The following is an 18,759-nucleotide window of genomic DNA, read 5'->3' as shown; positions in this document are numbered from 1 at the left end:
AGGTCCAAGGTTGACTCAGCCTTCCATCCTTTATAAGGTAGGTAAAATGAGGACCCAGATTGTTGGGGGAGGGGGCAATAAGTTGACTTTGTAAATATACAAATAGAATGAGACTATTGCCTTATACATTGTAAGCCGCCCTGAGTCTTCGGAGAAGGGCGGGATATAAATGTAAATAAAAAAAAAACCTGCTTCATAAAAACACACACGAGACTCCATTTAGGCCCTTTAATCTGTCCTAGACAGTTTGCCGAGACACAAATGATAAAACGTTTTGCATTTTTACAGCAAGGGGGGAAAAAAAAAACCCAAGAAAAAGCCTACAGAAATGTATAAGGAAGTTAAATTTTGTACATGGGTAAAACGTTATAAATTCAGGGGGGGAAATACATGGACACAGGGTTAGCTCCCACATTTCTTGTTGCTCTTTAAAAAGTTCTTATGCGCGGCCAGGCAGTCGATTGGCTGTTTCTTTGTGGAGGGGGAGCCTTCGGAGAAGCTCCTCGGGGACTGCGGCGTGTCTTGGAATGTCCTCGGAAGGCTCTGTCATTTCAAGGTGACCCAATTAAAACCCCAGAGTCCTTTCGGATGCAAAGAACGCACGCCCGCTTCAGTCGTCAAACTTGATCTTCTTTCCTTGTGGTTTGTGGTCACCGCCACCTCCTCGGCCTCCCCTGAAGCCGCCACCTCCTCTGCCTGGAAGGGTGAAGGAAGGAGGGTAGGTTAGATTTTGGCAGACCTTCAACGCTACAGGTGGTCCTCGAATTAAGGACAATTGGGACCAAAATTTGTGTTGCTAAGCGAAGTGGACGTTAAAGTGAATTGTGACCCATTGGAATGTAGACTAGACTAGAAAGACTAGAACAGAAAGAACAGAAATAGAAATGAAAGAACAGAAACAGAATAGAAACGAAATGGAACAGAAAGCATAGAATAGAAATGAAAGAATAGAACAGAAATACAACGAATAGAACAGAACAAATAGAAGAGACTAATATGAATAGAAATGAAAGAACAGAAAATAGAAACAGAAAGAATAGAATAATGAAGAGTGGAATATGGAATAGAATATTCTTTATTGGCCAAGTGATGGCCTTGATTGGACCCACAAGAAATTTGTCTCCGGTGCAGAAGCTCTGTGTAGACAGACAACAAAGGTGGTAATAATCATAAGATACCACCAATAGGAGAAAAGATGTGAAGGATAACAATAACGCAACTCATCGGTAAAGATCCTTAGGGATAAGGCCAGTGCTGTGGGACTTGAGTGATGGCTCAAGGGGAAAAAACTGTCCCTGTGTCTAGTTGTTTTGGTGTGCAATGCCCAATAGAGGGGAGGAGCCGAGAGAGTTTCTGTCCAAGACGTGAGGATGTACCTGTAGATATTTTCTCCGTCCTCCTTCTGACCCACTCTATCCAGGTCCTCAATGGAAGGCAGGCTGATAACAATTGTTCTTTCTGCAGCCCTAACTATCCGTTGAATCTTTTCTGGCCACGGTTGTTAAGTGGGTCACAGCAATTGTTAAGTGAATGACGAAGTGAACAGCAGCTCCCCCCCATGGAATTTGCTCATTGGAAGCCAGCTGGGGAAGGCCGCAAATGGCGGTCACATGACACACGGTTGTAAACCACAGGCTGGCAACCAAGGCGAGGACTGGTCAGAAGTCATTTTTTCCCCAGGACCGCTGTAACTCCAGACGGTCGTTAAATGAATGGATGCATGTTGAGGGTAGCTACGTATCGTCGAATTGTACGCGTGAAGGATACTCACCTCCGAACCCTCGGCCTCCTCCCCGGCCCCCAAATCCACCTCTGCCGCCGCGTCCGCCTCTGCTGCCCCGGCCGAAGCCTCCGCCACCGCCTCCCCCACGGGGAGTGGCCCCCTTGGGCTTGGCAAAATCGAGGGTCACTTTGTTTCCATCAATCTCTCCGTCCTCCATGGCTTCCTTGGCTGCTTTGGCATCTTCTGTGGAGCTGAAGTCCACAAAGCCAAATCTGAGAGAGAGAGAGAGAGTCAGGGCAGGAAACACACACACACACACACACACACACACACACACACACACACACGGAAAGGGAGGCAAGTTGTGGTTTTTGGTCTTCAGTTGTTCTGCTGAAGATCTTCAAAAGGCCAGGAGACAAACTAGAACAGCACTGCGGCTACAGGTAAGTCCTCGACTTATGACCACAATTGAGCCCAGCATTTCTATGGCTAAATGAAACATTTGTTGAGTGAGTTTTCACCTCATTTTATGAGCTTTCTTGCCACAGTACTTCAAGTTGAATCACTTGCAATTGTTAAATTAGTAACATGGTTATGAAATGAATTCTGGCTTCCCCATTGATTTTGCTCGTCGGGACGGTCACAAAAGAGGAACACGTGATGCTGGGAGATTGAAACCGTCATAAATATGAGTCGGTTGCCAAGTGTCCAAATTTTGATCTTGGGGTTGTTGCAATTTTTTTTAATTTGAATTTATACCCCGCCCTTCTCCGAAGACTCAGGGCGGCTTACACTATGTTAGCAATAGTCTTCATCCATTTGTATATTATATGCAAAGTCAACTTATTGCCCCCAACAATCTGGGTCCTCATTTTACCTACCTTATAAAGGATGGAAGGCTGAGTCAACCTTGGGCCTGGTGGGACTAGAACCTGCAGTAATTGCAGGCAGCTGCTGTTAACAGGATGCATTAACAGGATGCATTAGCAGCCTGAGCCACAGAGGCAATGGTCATAAGTGTGGAAAAAATGGTCATAAGTCACTTTTTTTCAGTGCCTTTGTAACTTCAAATGGTCACTAAATGAAATATGAAGTTGAGGATTACCTGTACAAGTAGTCCTCGACTTACCAGTTTTAGTGACCGTTTGATGTTACAACGGCACCAAAAAAGTGACTTATTGTTTCTCACACTTACGACCTTTGCAGCATCCCCCTGGTCATGTGACTTACATGTGGATGCTTGACAACTGGCTCATATTTATGACAGCTGCAATGTCCTGGGATCATGTCATCCCCTTTTGCGACCTTCTGACAAGGAAAGTCAATGGGGAAGCCAGATTCACTTAACAACCAGGTTTCCAACTGCAGTGACTCCCTTAACATCTGTGGCAAGAAAGGGTCGTAAAACGGATGGAAACAAATTTCTCACTTCGCAACATAAAGGTTGGGCTCAATTGTGGCCCTACGTCGAGGACTACCTCTAACAAGTTCCCCCAGAAAACAGGGGGAGATAAAACATCTGACCTGCCATCACTTAAACCTCAATGTGGAAATCACCCATGGCTCCATTTTAGCGGCGGGTTTCAAATTTTTTTTGCTACCGGTTCTGTGGGCGTGGCATGGCTTGGTGGGCGTGGCAGGGGAAGGTTATTGCAAAATCCCCATTTCCTCCCCATCAGCTGGGACTCGGGAGGCAGAGAATAGATGGGGAAGGGGCCAGTCAGAATTTTTATGAACGGTTCTTTGAACTACTCAAAATTTCCGCTCCCGGTTCTCCAGAACTGGTCAGAACCTGCTGAAACCCACCTCTGCTCCATTAGTTGAGGAAGTTTTATCAGAACTCAAGGGCCTAGCCAGACCTGAGAATTGTGGGCCAAAACCCCCAAGGATTTCCCTGGCAAGCTACGAACTGGTGAGAGGCCCTTGTGCAAAGTTGTCCCGCAGCCGTGACAGTTAATTCCTCCAAAGGAGTTGGAGAAACTCAGGGTTGGGGGATTCAGGGCTGTGGGTTTACTCTTCTTCTCGTGCGAATCCATAGCCTGCCACTGAATGCACAGCAGGAAGGAGCTCATTGAGAAGGAAAAGCGATTTCTGACCTTTTAAAGTCAAGTTAAAAATGCCTTTTGGTTTGAGCGCAACTAGCAGCTGGCGTCAAGCGTTTCCTGCTCGCCTCGTACGTCCCGTCGCACCTACCCTTTGGAAGAGCCGGTGTCCCTGTCAGTCACTATTCTTGCCCCGATGCAGCTATCGAACGACTCTCTTAATGTCTCTTCGGTGGTGTCCTCTGACAGCCCTTTGACAAACAGGGTTTTGCTTTGCTCTGAATGACAGGAGAAAATGCCAGGAATCAGTACTGGTATAAAAGTAAGACAAAAGGTTTCCTGTGTCATGGCCCCCTCGGAGCCCAGTTTGGAGGAGGAGCTGGAACCGAAACCGTCTGACAGGGATGGCAGGGCTCCCGTGGCATGTCACCACATTATTAAAAAAAAGATGTGGAGGCTGTAGAAAAGAGTGCAGAGAAGAGCAATCAAGAGGATTAGGGGACTGGAAGCTAAAACACATGAAGAACGGTTGCAGGAACTGGGTATGTCTAGTTTAATGAAGAGAAGGACCAGGGGAGACATGACAAGATGACAATAACATCTTCCAATATTGGAGGGGGGGGTGTCAAGCTATTTTCCAAGGCACCTGAAGGCCAGACCAGGAATAATGGATGGAAACTGACCAAGGAGAGATTCAACCTAGAAATAAGGAGAAATTTTCTGACAGTCAGAACAATCAACCCGTGGAACAGAAGTTGCCTCAGCTTCATCACTGGAGGCTTTCAAGAAGAGATTGGACTGCCTTCTGTCAGAAATGGTGTATGGTCTCCTGCTTGGGTGAATGGGAGGTTGGACTAGATGACCTCCAAGGTCCCTTCCAACTCTGTTAATCTGTTATCAATGTTCGGGAAGGCCAGGGGCTGAGGATGCTGCTGTCCCGGGCCTTTCAGGTATTGGGGGATCGATCGGATGGTTAGCTAGCTGCCTTCACAAAGGGGGAGGGGCAGGCAGTGGGACTCGAACCGTCAGAGAACCGACCTTCTCCAGCCTCCTTTAAGCCAGCGTGCATCTATGATCAGCACTGGCCCGGAGAGAAATGAAGGGTCCTCTTTAATGTTCCAGGTAGGTAGCCAAGCTTTACTTACGACTAAAGCCTCCTTTAATGTTTGTATTTCTGCTCTGTCCGCCCGAGTTGCTGAATTCTAGTCTGATTGTGCGGCCTTCGATCTCTGTGTTGTTACAAGAGTTCATGGCTTCCTTTGCGTCCTCAGTTGTGGCAAAGTCGACGAAGGCATACCTGTTCCAAGAGAAGCAGGAGGTCACCAGAGAAACTGCGTGGTGCAGGTGTGCCAGCTCCTCTCCCCTGTCCGGGGGAGGGGGGGCAAGGGGGGCTCCACTCGGTTCCTACTCACCCTTTGGGTCTTCCCTGGTTGTTCTGGGGAATCCTGATGGCCGACGCTTTCTCAAAGACCTCTTGGAGGCTTTCTTCGGTCGCATCGTAAGAGAGATTGTTCACCACCAGCGTCTTGGATTCTCCCCCTGTGCAAAAACCCGCACTTCCCATTGAGAGGGGCCCTGTCACCGAGTAATTGCATTTGAGAATACAGGTAAATCTTCCACTTCAGAGACAGTTACAATGGTGACTTGTTCACTAAGCAAAACCACTGTGCTATTTTAGCAATAATACTCAGGCTTATACACCATAGCATTTTACAGACTTCTCTGGGCAGTTAAATAATGTAGAAGCATTTTTTTGCATATTGCCCCCTCTCGGAAGGATGGAAGGCTGAGTCAACCTTGAGCCGGTCAGGATTGAACTCCAGGCTGTGGGCAGAGTTTGGCTGCTGTTCTGCAATTTAACCACCGGGGTTCATTTTGATCTTACTTTGGCGTTACAGACTTGCAAAGGTTTAACTGCAAGAACTGGAAAGTTTATTTTTTTCATCATCGTTGAAACTATGAACGGCTGCTAAACGAGGACTGACTTTACTGTGAATCGATAGTGGGAGAAGGTTTTTCCAGGGAGAAGCCTTGGTGGCACTTGGTGGTTAGAATGCAGAACTGCAGGCTAATTCTGCTGATTGCCAGCAATTCAATCCTGACCGGCTCAAGGATAACTCAGCCTTCCATCCTTCCAAGGTCGGTAAAATGAGGACCCAGATTGGAAAAGGCTGACTCTGTAAACTGCTTAGAGGGCTGTAAAGCACTGTGAAGCGCTATATAAGTCTAAGTGCTTTTGCCCTTCCTTCCCTCCCTCCCGTGGAGGCACACAGCCAGGAGTTCGATCCCGACGGACTCAAGGTTGACTAAGCCTTCCTGAGGTCAGTGAAATGAGGATCCAGCTTGTTGGGGGCAAGAGGCTGACTCTGTAAACTGCTTAGAGAGGCCTGTGAAACAGCATACAAGTCTTAAGTGCTATTGCTAAACCAAAAATTCTCTTTGTGTTAACGAAAACCGAGTGGCAGAGGCAGCTTTCGTCCCGAGTGGATTCACCTAGGTATCTTACCTGACGGGGCTCCCTTGCCGGGTTTCCTGCTATCCTGCTGGCTCTTTTCGCCTACGTAGTCAAGGACAATGGGACGGCCGTCTATCTCCATCCCCTGCTTCTCCAAAGCTTTCTCTGCATCGGCCTCGTTTTTAAATTCAATGTAGGCAATCCTGGAACAAAAGGGAGGGAACAGCGTTACGGCTTTTATCCAAGGCTTGTTTGGGAAGCCGGGTTAACAAGCTGCTCATACAGGTGGTCCTCATCTTACGACCACAACTGAGCCCAACACTTCTGTTGCTTAGTGAGACGTTTGTTAAGGGAGTTTTGCCCCATTTTACAACCTTCCTTGTCAGTTGTTAGTGCTTCCCCACTGATTTTGCTTGTTGAAAGTTCGCAAAAGGGGATCTCGTGACCTTGGGACACAGCAATGGTCACAGCTTTGAGTCAGTTGCCAAGTAGCTGAATTTTGCTCACATGATCATGGGAATGCTGCTGCAACAGTCATAAGTATAAAAAAGTCCCCTTTTTCCTAGTCCCATTGTAAAACTGGTCTCTAAATGGACTGTTATAATTCAAAGACTACCTGTATTCCTAACTAGCTTCCCAGAGAAATTGTAAATCACGCCATTTCCTCAGGTCTGGAGTTTATTAAGCTAATTCAACCCGTAAGAGTAATTTTTAGGGGGGGTGGGGTCCCTGAGCATTTTTTGGTTCATTTTGGCCTAGATATCAATATATAAAACACGTATTCTATTCTTATGAATCAATGTATTTTAAAATGTAACCTCTAACATTAACCTCTAATGTATAATTTCTTGAATTCTCCAAACCTTAAAACATTGACTACATATTTCTACCATAAATATACCATATTATGGATGTGCTTGTTCCATATAATTTTATTACAGTTATACATGTGCTCTATTGCCAGGGATCTCCAACCTTGGGAACTTTAAGCCTCGTGGACTTCAACTCCCAGAATTCCCCAGCCAGCTTTGTTGGCTGGGGGGATTCTGGGAGTTGAAGTCCACCAGGCTTAAAGTTCCCAAGGTTGGAGACCCCTGCTATATGCCATACGCTAAATAATTTCGGTACAAATTCATGACTAGCTAATTTGCCGGGTGGTATGGTTTCTCTTCTAGCTTGTTTTTGCACGGTTAACCTTTAGCAGAATGGGCACAGGAACCCCAAAATAAATTACATCTACACGGAGATTTTAAAAACAAGGACTTTTCTCAGTTACATGGATGTGATTACAATGTGAGTTCCTTTAAACTATTTACAAAGGAAAGCGGCATAAATCTTTATTACAAAGAAATAAAAATATACTGGTGTTCTTAAGAGCAACATACCCTTTGCTATTCCCATCCTTGGAGACCAGCCTGACCTCGACGGCCTCCTCAAATGCGGCATGCAGTTCATCCTGGGTGACACTGTAAGCAAGGTTCTTCACAAAAATGGTCCTTGCTTCTCTCTCTAAGAGGAAAAAAACCCCCCCATATATTACAATATTAGGCCATTTCATTTGCACACTGCTGGCCAACCAGTCAATCAAAAGCGCAACTTATTAAAAGAAAAACCTGGCCACAAAAATAAGATACTCATGGATAACCCTGCTGTCTGCCCAAGTTCTTCAAGGCTTAGTAGCTGTCAGAATAGGCATTACTGGGCTTGAAAGATAAAATTTTCCAGCCCGGTGAATACATTTTCCTTTGTTCTTTTTAGAGTTGAACTTCAGCTCTAATCTGGCACACGAGGGAAGGACCGCTTTCATACAAAGCTTTAGCGGAATATTTAATCGTTAATCAGCATTGTGTGTGTGTCTCTGTTGTACGTGCACCTTCGAGTTGTTGTTTGCCTCCTAGCAACTGCCTGGACGGCCCCTGCAGTTACCTTGACAAGGTTTTTCAGCAGTGGTTGCCCTCGCCTCCTTCTTCCTAGAATGAAGGTCACCCAGCCCAAGGTAGGACTAGAACTCACCTTCTCCCTGTTTCTTGCCTGATCCCTTAATTACCATAGCAGCCTTAATTGCTGCATCAGGAACATGGTAAATATATAAAAGTGCTGCCAAACAAAATATGTAAGCTGTAATGTTACTCACCTTTTTTATTCTCCCAAAGACTCTCTTTACTCTTCGCTTTTTCTAGTTTCGTTTCCAGGCCCATCAGTTTTTTCCCATTTAATTTGAGTGCTTTATCCAGTTCAGCTTCAGAGGAGAAATCTACATAGCCAAACTTCCTGCATGACAAGAGGGGGGAAAAAGCATTAAGCACAGACGATTCCTTTCCCAAGTCCAACTGCCATCCAATTTCAAGCAAATTAAGGTAGCTGGACCTTTACTGAGAGGGCTCCCCCCGCTATTATTGTCCAGATAATAGACATAGAAATATGTCTACCCTAACAAAAAGCATTGGGAGGGGGGGAGTGACATGACTGCTGTCTTCCAGTACTTGAATGGGTGTAACATAAAAGAGGTGGTTGATTTATTCCCCAAAGGATCCAAGGGCAGATCGAGAAGCAAGGGGCGGAAAGCTCATCAGATGCTATCTGGAACTAAGGAGGGATCTTCTAATAGTGAGAACGATTAACCAATGGAACAGTTTGCCTCCCAAGAGGAGAGTTCTGGGAATTCCACTGCGGAAGGTTTTCAAGAACAGAATGAACAACCATTTGACCAGGATGGCTTAAGGACTCCCGCCTTGGGCAGGGATTGGACTAGAAGACTTCCAGGATCCCTTCCAGCCTTAGGAATCTATGATTCTGGCTCTCTGCAGAATATAATGAAATAATTATTTCTCATTATTTGGAAGCTGCATTTTATGGATATAGCCTCAACTGTATTATCCTTTTAAAGCAGCTGTATTGTACTGGTCACTCATGTTCACTTCCTGACCTCCGAACCTTCCGCCGCGAGCTTAAGACACATCTATTTATTTGCGCAGGGCTAGCCTAGGGTGTTTTAAATTTAGTTTTAATGGGGTTTTATACTATTTTAGTGATATTTTAATTTCGGCCTAATTAATAAGTTTTTTAATTGTTGTTTTATTTGTATTATTCTTGTTTTTAATTGGCTATACACCACCCTGAGTCCTTCGGGAGATAGGGTGGTATAAAAATTCGAATAAATAAATAAATAAACTGTAACGCCAAGTCCATTTTCACCCCTAACCCCATCCCAACACATTTCTTGCTTCTATTAGTTCATTCTGCCCAGTTTTGTACTCTCTGGTAAGCTCCAATACGTTTGTGGCATTTACAAATGTATAAGCAATTTTTCATTCAGCAAAATGAATGTCTACAAAACCCAAGGTACATTACCCACACGTCTAGGATTCATGAGGTTGGGAAAGGCAGCTTTAAAGTTAGAGCCTTACTTTTTTTTTTTTAAAGGAAGAAAAATCTCTACCAGTTTCCCCCCCCCCCCCAATCAATATTTCCAACTCAGTGAAGTTCTTACTTTGAATTGCCAATTCTGACTTCTTGGACTTGAAGATCCTTTTTGGCAAAGAAATCTCGGATGGCAGCCTTGAGTTCTTCGAAGTTCTTGCTTGCGTTGAGATTACTCATAAAGAGAGAGAAGGCAGAAGCCTCTGCAAAGGAAAAGGGGAGATTGAGACATCTGATAAATCATCCCCAGGATTAGCAGGAAGTGCTGATGGAAAGATGCACAGAAATTTAAAAAAAACAACACAACACCCTCAGTTCCTTACTACTTTGGCCTATTTTATACATTCAATTGCAACTTTTGGGAAAAGCAGGATAGCAACGCGGAACTACAGGTAGCCCTTGACTTATTACTGTAACTGAGACCAGAGATTGTGTCACTAAGTGAGAAACTTGTTAAAGTGAGTTTTGACCCATTTTACGACTTTTCTTACATTTATGAAGTGAATTCACTGCAGTTAAATTAGTAACATGGTTAAGTGAATCTGCTTCGTCACTAATCTTGCTTGTCAAAAGGTCACAAAAGGGGATCACATGATCCTGGGATACTTCAACCGTCATAAATTTGAGTCAGTTGCCAAGCGCCTGAATGTAGACCATGCGGATGCTGCTATGGTCATAAATGTGAAAAATGGCCGTAAGTCACTTTTTTCAGTGTTGTTGTAACTTTGAATGGTCACCAAATGAACTGTTGCAATTTGAGGACTACCTGCATTATCCTCTAAGGCAGAGTTCCCCAACCTTTTTGTGTCGACGGCCTGGAGCAGGGAGGGGAAGGGATGGTTTTCTGGGAAGGGCAAGGGTGCAGGTGAGCCTGTTGCTTGTGCAAGTGCCCGCAATGCTTGGACAAGTGGGGCCCTGAACCCCTGCGATATTTGTGAGTGGGGATCTGCGGCCATTCAACAGCCAGCCACTCATGTGGCCCGGTTGCAATAGGCTGTGGACTTGTAGTGGGCCACAGCTCACAAGTTAAGGGCCCCTGCTCTAAGGGACAGTAATTAATATACTGGAGGCAGACTAACAAGATCTTAATGATTGGGCTAGGCTTCACCCTCCTACCTTTACAGGAGCCCTGATGGGGCAGTGGTCATAGTGCAGTATTGCAGGTTGACTCTGCTCACTGCCAGGAGTTCAATCCTGATGGGGCTCAAGGTTGACTCAGCCTTCCAACGTTCCGAGGTCAGTCAAATGAGGACCCAGAGTGTTGGGGACAATAAGCAAATAATGGTTTTCCACTGTAAACTGCCCAGTGTGTGCTGTAAAGGGCTATGGGGCGGTATCAGTAGTGGGTTGCTACCGGTTCGGGTGAACTGGTAGCGGGAGGATCCGCCCACACATCATCTAATAGGATCTGCGCATGTGCAGAAGCTTCTGAGCACATGGGGCATGCAAATGCCAAAGTGGGAGTGCACGCAGGAGTGAACCGGTAGCAAAGGTAAATGAAGCCCACCTCTGGGTGATATAGAAGCCTAAAATGCTATGGCTATTCCTGAACTTAAGCTATCTTTTCACTTCTTTGAAATTTTCAGGGTTGTCAAGAATTGGATGACTAAAATATCTGAAGCCAAGTTAAGGGACATGGAGAGAGAAGTAATTATTAGCAATCCAGTTGGAGGTCTTGCCTTCACCTTCCGTCTTCTTCTTCTTGGCATCTGGGGCACCTTTTTGCTTGGCCAATTCCTTCTTTCGTTTTCCAGGAAGAGCATCTGGGGAGTAAAAGGGCACACAGGTTATTATTATTTTTTTAAATTCACATAAAGGGGGGGAAAAAGCCACGAGACAAGAGTGTCCCCGAAAGTAGTGCTGGATCAGGACTTGACTATCTTGAGGATTTGCTCATGTGTGGTTTTGGACCACATCAGTTCAGCGAGAAATCATCATTTCCAGCTTTGGGGGCCACCTTGGACCTAGTGCAAAAGCAGTGGGACAGGTTAACTCACCTTCGTCATCATCATCATCCTCTTCATCCTCCTCTTCATCTCCTTCCTCCTCCTCCTCATCTTCTTCAGAGTCTTCCTCTTCTTCCTCAGAATCCTCCTTTGCCGCGGCTGCCTTGGCAGGGGTTGGTTTTGCTGGCACGGCTTTCTTTCCCTTTGCTGGAGTGATTTCCATGGGCTCGTCTTCGGAGTCTAAAGCCGAAACAAAAGGGCCACCCTGAGTAACTCCCGTGACCCGCAGGTGCCAAGACAAACTCTCAAGAGCTACCTTCTCTTCATCTCTCTGGCATCTTCAGCCTAACCCATCCCCCCCACCTACTGAAAATGCTCTACCAGTCCTAATCAAAGTAAAGAGGTAATTCCCAAAGGTGCTTTTTTTCAAGAGGCAAACTGGACTTTCTGGCTTTTATTTGAAGATGTTTTGCTTCTCATCCAAGAAGCTTCTTCAGCTCTGACTGGGTGGTGGGGAATGGAAGGATTTATATTCCTGGAAGTATAAAGGAGCATAAATCCTTCCATTCCCCATCACCCAGTCAGAGTTGAAGAAGCTTTTTGGATGAGAAGCGAAACATCTTCAAAGAAAAGCCAGAAAGTCCAGTTGCCTCTTGAAAAAAACCTTTGGGACAACCCTGAACCGGATGACTGAGAAGCTCCACAGACCTAAAGAGATAAGCAGAACAACATACAGGTAGACCTCAACTTACAATCACAACTGAGCCCACAATTTCTGTTGCTAGGTTTTGCCCCATTGTACGACCTTTCTTGCCACAGCTGTTAAGCAAAAATGGCAGTGGTTAAGGTAGCAATACGGTTGTTAAGTGAATCTGGATTCACTATGGCTTGTCAGAAGGTCACAAAAGGGGATCACATGACCCTGGGACACCGCGACCGTCATAAATAAGAGTCCTTTGCCACGGTGACCATGGGGATGCTGCAACGGCCGTATGTGTGAAAAAATAGTCATAAGTCATTTTTCCCAGTGCCATTCTAACTTCGAACGGTCACTAAATGAACTGAGGACTACTGTAGGGTCATCTGCTGCCGTTCTAAAATCCCTTTCAACTCAAGGCAATTTAAAAAACCCTGTTTAAGAGCTACTACTCTTCTGTAATGTGATTTAGGAGCGGGATCAACACATCAGATTTTATATGAGACATCACCAGATCAGTATTAAGTCCCAAAACTCATCACTTGTGCTGATGTTTTCCAACCATCCCCTTTCGCAATAACTCCCCCCCCCCTTTTTCTCTCTGCTAATTTCTTAAATTTAACTGCTCTCCCCCTTAGTTAAACCCAATTCAGTTGTATGAATGAAGTTTGTTGCAAAGAGCGGAGACATCTTCACCCGTGCAGAACCCGCTGTGCTTTTGCTAGCTAGCATTTCTTTGTGACTTTTAGACCCAGGAAGTTGTGCTTCTCTCAGACACGTACCTTCCTCTTCGCTATCCTCCTCATCCTCTTCCTCCTCGTCCATTTGCTTCAGATTAGCAGGAGCTACAGTAGGCTTCTTCTGAGGTGGTTGGGCGCCCCGTTTCTTCACCGGCACAGCAGGTTCCTCCTCAGATTCATCTGCAACAGTTTACTTTGATTAGTTCTTAATCAACTGACAAGCTTTAAAATACACATTGACTCTCTTTTGAAAAAACGATGAAAAGAAAAAAACAAAAAAAAACCCAGGAGCTCCCTACTGAGATCACTCGTATGGCGGGGAAGATCCTTTCCAGAAGATGGAAGTAGCTTGGGAGTGCCAAATGTAAAGAATATTTATACAGGTAGTCCTTGACTTACAACAGTTCATTTAGTGACCGTTCAAAGTTACAACGGCACTGGAAAAGGGGATTTTGCTCATTGCAGCATTCCCATGGTGATGTGATTTGACAGTCAACTGCTTCATATTTACGACAGTTGCCGTGTCCCTGGGTTACGTGATCCCCTTTTGCGATCCTATAACAAGTAAAGCCAATGGGAAAGCCAGATTCACTTATCAACCGTGGCAAGAAAGTTCAAAAAATGGGGCAAAACTCACTTAACCAATGTTTCACTTAGCAAAAGAAATTCTGGATTCGTGGTTGCAAGTCAAGGACTATCTATATTATTTATTCATTTGTTTGTTCGTATGTATAAATCTATTGACCACTCAACTCCAGGGGACTCTGGATACAGCAGAATACAAACATTTACAAGACCCTTCTGTTTATCCCGTCCAATTTACCTTCCTCACTATCATCTTCCTCATCCTCATCATCCTCCTCGTCTTCATCATCATCATCCTCTTCCTCCTCACTTTCTTCCTTCTTTGCATTCTTTCCATTTTTTGCTCCTTTGGCAGGGACCGGTGTCTTCTTTGCAGGAGGAGCAGCGGCTTTCTTGGCCGGAGTAGCTACCGTCTTCTTCGCAGGAGTGGCGGCCTTTTTGTTGGGGGTAGCTGCTTTTGCTGGGGTGGCGGCCTTCTTAGGAGCAAGCATCTGCAGGAAAAACACATTAATATAGGTAGCAGCCCCCCAAATAAGGGAAATAGGGATTAAAATCCACTAGGGAAAGTTTCAGTTAATTGCTTTTAAGTTAAAAAGTCCAGCAGGAAAAAGCTACTGTGCAGCCATCATTCCATTTGGGGAACAGTCATTACCGATATATAAACTGAATATTTTCACTTACACGCAGTCCTTGACTGATAATACCCTGGTTTTACAACTGTGTAAAGTTAAAATGATCACAGAATGGTTAGTAAACCTACCTGTCACCATAGGTACCTGGGCAGGTAGTTTCAATTATCCATTGTGGCAGCATGTGGCCACATGAAGCTTTACATTAAGGGTTGTTTGTTTTTTGCTAGTTATAGCACTTTTGCAGATTTACAGCAAGCGAATGGGCCAGCCACCATTTTAAAAAGGCCAGAAAATTTACTTCAGGCTCTTTGGATGCCTCGACTTCCAATCCCACTTATGGTCGTTGAGAACTACCTATGTGCTTTTATTAAATTCAACATGTTCACGCCACATTTTTTTGTTGGGGGGGGGAAGGCACGGTGAAACAGGAGTAGCCTTCAATTCCAGTTGTGTTTCTAATTAACGTGAAATGATTTAAGGCAAAGATTGTTTGGAAGCTCAAATCCTTCTTGTGCAAAGATTGAACTGAGAGACACAGCACGTCTCCCAATTGACTTACACGTCTGAGACGGCATCAGAACTCAGATCCTAGTACAGCACCTTCACCACCTCACCACAATGGTCCTCACCTCTTCCTCACTGCTCTCTTCTTCTGACGAATCTTCTTCCTCACTGTCATCAATTTCCTTTGGGGGAAGGGTAGTCATTTTCTTTTGTTTAGGCTGATTTTTAACATTCTGCGAAACAAAAAAAACATGTGGTCTTAATTTTTCTCACCAACTAGAATAGGCGGGTCCAGCCCACATGAAACCCTGGGCAGCTGCAACCATACAAAATTGTAAATTTTTAAGATTCTCATGATTTATATAAAGTTATGTATTTTATAGGTAGCACAAGACGATTCTTGACTCAATGCGGCCCAAGCAAGCAAAAGGTTGGAGACCCCTGATCTAAAATATCCACAGCTAGCCAGAAGTTAGAGTCCTTACTGAGTAATTGGAGCTAAAAACTCAATCCCTAAGCAATGTGGTAGTTAAGTGAAATGTAAGTGACTGGGCGCACTTACTCTGTCAATTCCAGCAGCAGCCATTAAGTGAATCACTCATGGCTGTTAAGTGTAACATGCAACCATGATTTGTAACTTTCAGTCAGAATCACTGATTTTCACGAATGAAGGCAAATATATGTGTCCCAGGATAAGACTACCTGTATATGTATATAATTATTTGGAAGTATTTGGAATTGCAAATGAGTTTTATTGATAAATGAGTCTTCCATCAACATTTCACTCTGCAATTAGGTAGTTTTATTTGTCATACTATTTTGAAGGATATTTCATGGTTTGAATTTGCTGGTCTGCCTCATCCTTAAAATCTAAAGCACTGAAGTTATTTTCTCTTTCAATCACACGAAGTGCTTCATAAATGGCTGGGTGTCTATTTTGCAGAACTTGTATTGGTCTGTTAAAACAGAAAGACTAGAAATCACTAGATTGTGAATTTTAGTTGTGAACAAAAATGATGTACTGCAGATGTGTGAAAAAGTTTAATCTCAAAACTGTTCCAAAATGAAACTTCATGAGATACTCCTTTTCAAAGTCTAAATCCCAAAATGCTCAAAACATTCTATTTCATACTGGAATGGGATTTTTGTAGGATTCACCACCTGATGTTCTGCCTTCTTACTACAGTTCATTTTTATCTAAATAAATCAGCTTCTTTGTCTCTTTTTGCCATCCAAAAGTCCCTGATTTGGATGGTATCAGGATGCCGTACTGGGATGCCAATTTTGAAAAGCATGAATGTCAATACAAAACCAAAATCTTGATCAAATGAGTTGAACTCTGCTAAAGATAGAGGAGAAATCTTCCATTGAGCAAACTGTATTTATGTGATAAGGAGTATGTATTTATTCCTTAAATACATATGAACTGTATTTATCTGATAAGAAATAACCCCTTTGGGGGGTAGTCTTGTGGTGGCTCCAACACTGGAGGTTAAGAGATTGGACAACATTTGTCTGAAATGGTACAGGATTTCCTTGCTTGAGCAGAGTTGGACTAGAAGACCTAGAAGAGCAACAAAGAGAATTAGGGGACTGAAGGTGACCGGTTGCAGGAATTGGATATGTCTAGTTTAATGAAAAGAAGGATTAGGGGTGATATGATAGCAGTCTTCCAATATCTCAGGGGCTGCCCCAAAGAAGAGGGAGTCAAGCTATTCTCAAAAGCACCTGAAAGGCAGGACAAGAAGCAACAGATGGAAATCAAGGAGAGAAGGAACTTAGAAGGAAGGAGAAATTTCCTGACAGAACAATTAATCAGTGTAATGGCTTCAAATGTCGTGGGTGCTCCATCACTGGAGGTTTTTTGAGGAGAGACTGGACAACCATTTATCCGAAAATGGTATATAGGATCACCTGCTTGGACAAGGGGTTGGACTAGAAGACCTTCAAGGTCCCTTCCAGCTGTTATTCCAAATCACCCTGACATGCGGCAGAGCACATGGCTTTACACGCAGAAAGCGCTGCACAAACCTCAGAAAAGATTTCTAACAGATGAATAGTTTTGGAAGGGGCCCTGGAGGTCATCCAGTCTAACCCCAACCCCCCCCACCCGCCCGCCCACCCAAGCAGGAAACTCTACACCATTTCTTCGGGATCAGGGCTATGTGGGGGGAGGAGGAAGAGAAATGCTTCAATCGCAGAATTCGAGGCAAGCCTACGATCCAGCCTCCCTCGAGGGCATCGATCCCACCCCTTCGAGTCAACCTAAGGTTAGGGTAAGTAAGCACAGGTAAGTAAGCACAGGCACCCGCCGGGCAGCCCCGTTTATGACACCGGGGGGGGGGGGGCAAGCTGGGCCCGGAGAATCTCCACGTCTCTCGGCCTCGTGGGCGGCCATGCGACTTCCCGCCCGGGGCTACTTAAAAAAAAGAAAAAAAAAAAGCCCAGGTGGGTGGCGATCCACAGCCGGCCTAAAAGCCCCCGCGGCCCCGGCCCGAGGAGGCACCACGTGGGGGGGAAAACCCCCAACCCCAACCCCACGCTCCATCCACGAGGAAGCGCGGCTTTTTCTCCCCGCTCCCCTTTCACGTGCTCTCGGAAGGAGTCGGTGTCACGTGGCCCGAGGGAGGGAGGGAGGGAGCGCGCGCGAGCGGAAAACCCGCGCGCGCCCGGGGAACGGGAGCTGCTTTTTTTTTTTTTTGTGTAGAGGTGGTGGTGGTTTCTGCGCGCGCGCAGAAGAAGGAGCGGCGCGAGGCAGGCTGGGCGCCTAGAAACCGTTCTCGGCAGGCAGGCGCGCGCGTTCTCTCTGTGTCTCTCAATGCCGGTCCCGATGCGCGAGAGTGAGGAGGGGTGCCTAGAAACCGCCGAACGTTCCGCCGCCGAGCGCGCGCGCCCCCCCCCCGAGAAACGCTTTCGAAGCGCGAGGGAAGGAATAAGAGAAGAAGAAAAAAAATAGTGGGGGGGCGCCTTAAACCGTTTCTAATTATCCCTCGTCACCGCTTGCTTTCTTCACGGATGGCGCGCGGGAGGCCTAGAAACCGCCACGCGCGGGGAGGCCGGCGGAGCTGCCCGCCCTCGTCAACCTCCCTCCCTCCCTCCCTCCTCCCTCCCTCAATAGCCTGGCTGTTTTAAGGCCGCCGCCCGCCGCCATCCTCCTCTCAGGCTAGGCCGCGCCGCCTCACCTTAGCGAGCTTCACCATAATGGCGGCGGAGTTGTCCGGATGTTCAGCTGCAGCGAGAAAAAAAAAACCACCTCACGCTCTCAGCGCCTGGCTCGAGTCTCCGCCTGAGCCGAAAAGAGGGAGGCTGAGGGAGCTCTTCACTCTTTTCCCCGCCCCGCTGGGTTGGCCGGGCCAATCGGGATCGCGCGCAAGCCCTACGGCCCGCCCACTCGGCAGGATGGACGGCCCGCCGTTCGAGCTCTCGCGAACGGCGCACGGCGGACCAATGACCGCCGTCCCCGCCTCATCCTATCAGAAGCCGCGCCTCTTTCGGAGGCGGGCGGAGGAAACGTAGCCAATGGGGAGGCCGAGCAGGCGAGGCGAGGCCCTCTGATTGGCGCGCTCTCCTGGGCGGAAGCGGCAGGGTGGAGGAAGTGAGGCTGCACGTGGCGCTGGGTTCTGTGCTGTCCCATGCGCTGATCATCATCGCCAAAACGTGGTTGGCTAGGTTGGAGGGGATCGTGTGAACGCAGCCGGGATCCAAAGACAGTTCGGGCGGCGAATCCTCCAGTTCTTGGTGTGAATTTCTAGATTCAGGGTCTTTAGAATTAGAATTAGAATTTTAGAATTTTATTGGCCAAGTGTGATTGGACACACAAGGAATTTGTCTTGGTGCATATGCTCTCAGTGTACATAAAAGAAAAGATACGTTCATCAAGGTACAACATTTACAACACAATTGATGGTCAATATATCAATATAAATCATCAGGATTGCCAGCACCAAGTTATAGTCATACAGTCATAAGTGGAAAGAGATTGGTGATGGGAACGATGAGAAGATTAATAGTAGTG

General features: G+C 45.9%; 1 protein-coding gene and 1 non-coding gene across 5 annotated transcripts; both read right to left on the bottom strand.

Annotated features, from left to right (window-relative positions):
- Positions 1-213: 213 nt before the first annotated feature.
- On the bottom strand, positions 214-18,083 carry NCL (nucleolin). Of its 4 annotated transcripts, none has more exons than XM_058188647.1 (15): positions 17,927-18,083; positions 14,870-14,977; positions 13,847-14,099; positions 13,066-13,203; positions 11,638-11,826; positions 11,320-11,403; positions 9,711-9,843; positions 8,355-8,491; positions 7,606-7,729; positions 6,272-6,423; positions 5,178-5,340; positions 4,911-5,062; positions 3,917-4,043; positions 1,772-1,995; positions 214-696 (listed from the first exon to the last, which is right to left on the bottom strand). In XM_058188647.1, exons 1-15 carry the CDS (start codon positions 17,942-17,944, stop codon positions 611-613), a joined length of 2,088 nt encoding a protein of 695 aa, XP_058044630.1. In that variant the 5' UTR covers positions 17,945-18,083; the 3' UTR covers positions 214-610. The 4 variants fall into 4 exon arrangements, with proteins under 4 accessions (XP_058044630.1, XP_058044632.1, XP_058044631.1 ...); XM_058188649.1 differs by having other exon boundaries at positions 5,178-5,304; XM_058188648.1 differs by having other exon boundaries at positions 11,326-11,403.
- LOC131201516 (small nucleolar RNA SNORD82) lies at positions 12,767-12,832 on the bottom strand. The gene has a single exon (XR_009155883.1). It is a non-coding gene; the product is annotated as a small nucleolar RNA SNORD82 (small nucleolar RNA).
- Positions 18,084-18,759: the final 676 nt, after the last annotated feature.

Source organism: Ahaetulla prasina, chromosome 6, assembly GCF_028640845.1.
Source record: "Ahaetulla prasina isolate Xishuangbanna chromosome 6, ASM2864084v1, whole genome shotgun sequence".
Classification (NCBI taxonomy): Eukaryota; Metazoa; Chordata; class Lepidosauria; order Squamata; family Colubridae; genus Ahaetulla; species Ahaetulla prasina.
This window is presented reverse-complemented; position numbering and strand designations above follow the sequence as displayed.

Excerpts from the sequence above, each read along its gene's own strand:
- NCL (XM_058188647.1), bottom strand. Across the intron at positions 11,827-13,065 it reads GGAGGATAGCGAAGAGGAAG|ACTCCGAAGACGAGCCCATG; the intron begins GTACGTGTCTGA and ends TTTCGGCTTTAG. Across the intron at positions 5,341-6,271 it reads CGGCAAGGGAGCCCCGTCAG|GGCCCCTCTCAATGGGAAGT; the intron begins GTAAGATACCTA and ends ACTCGGTGACAG.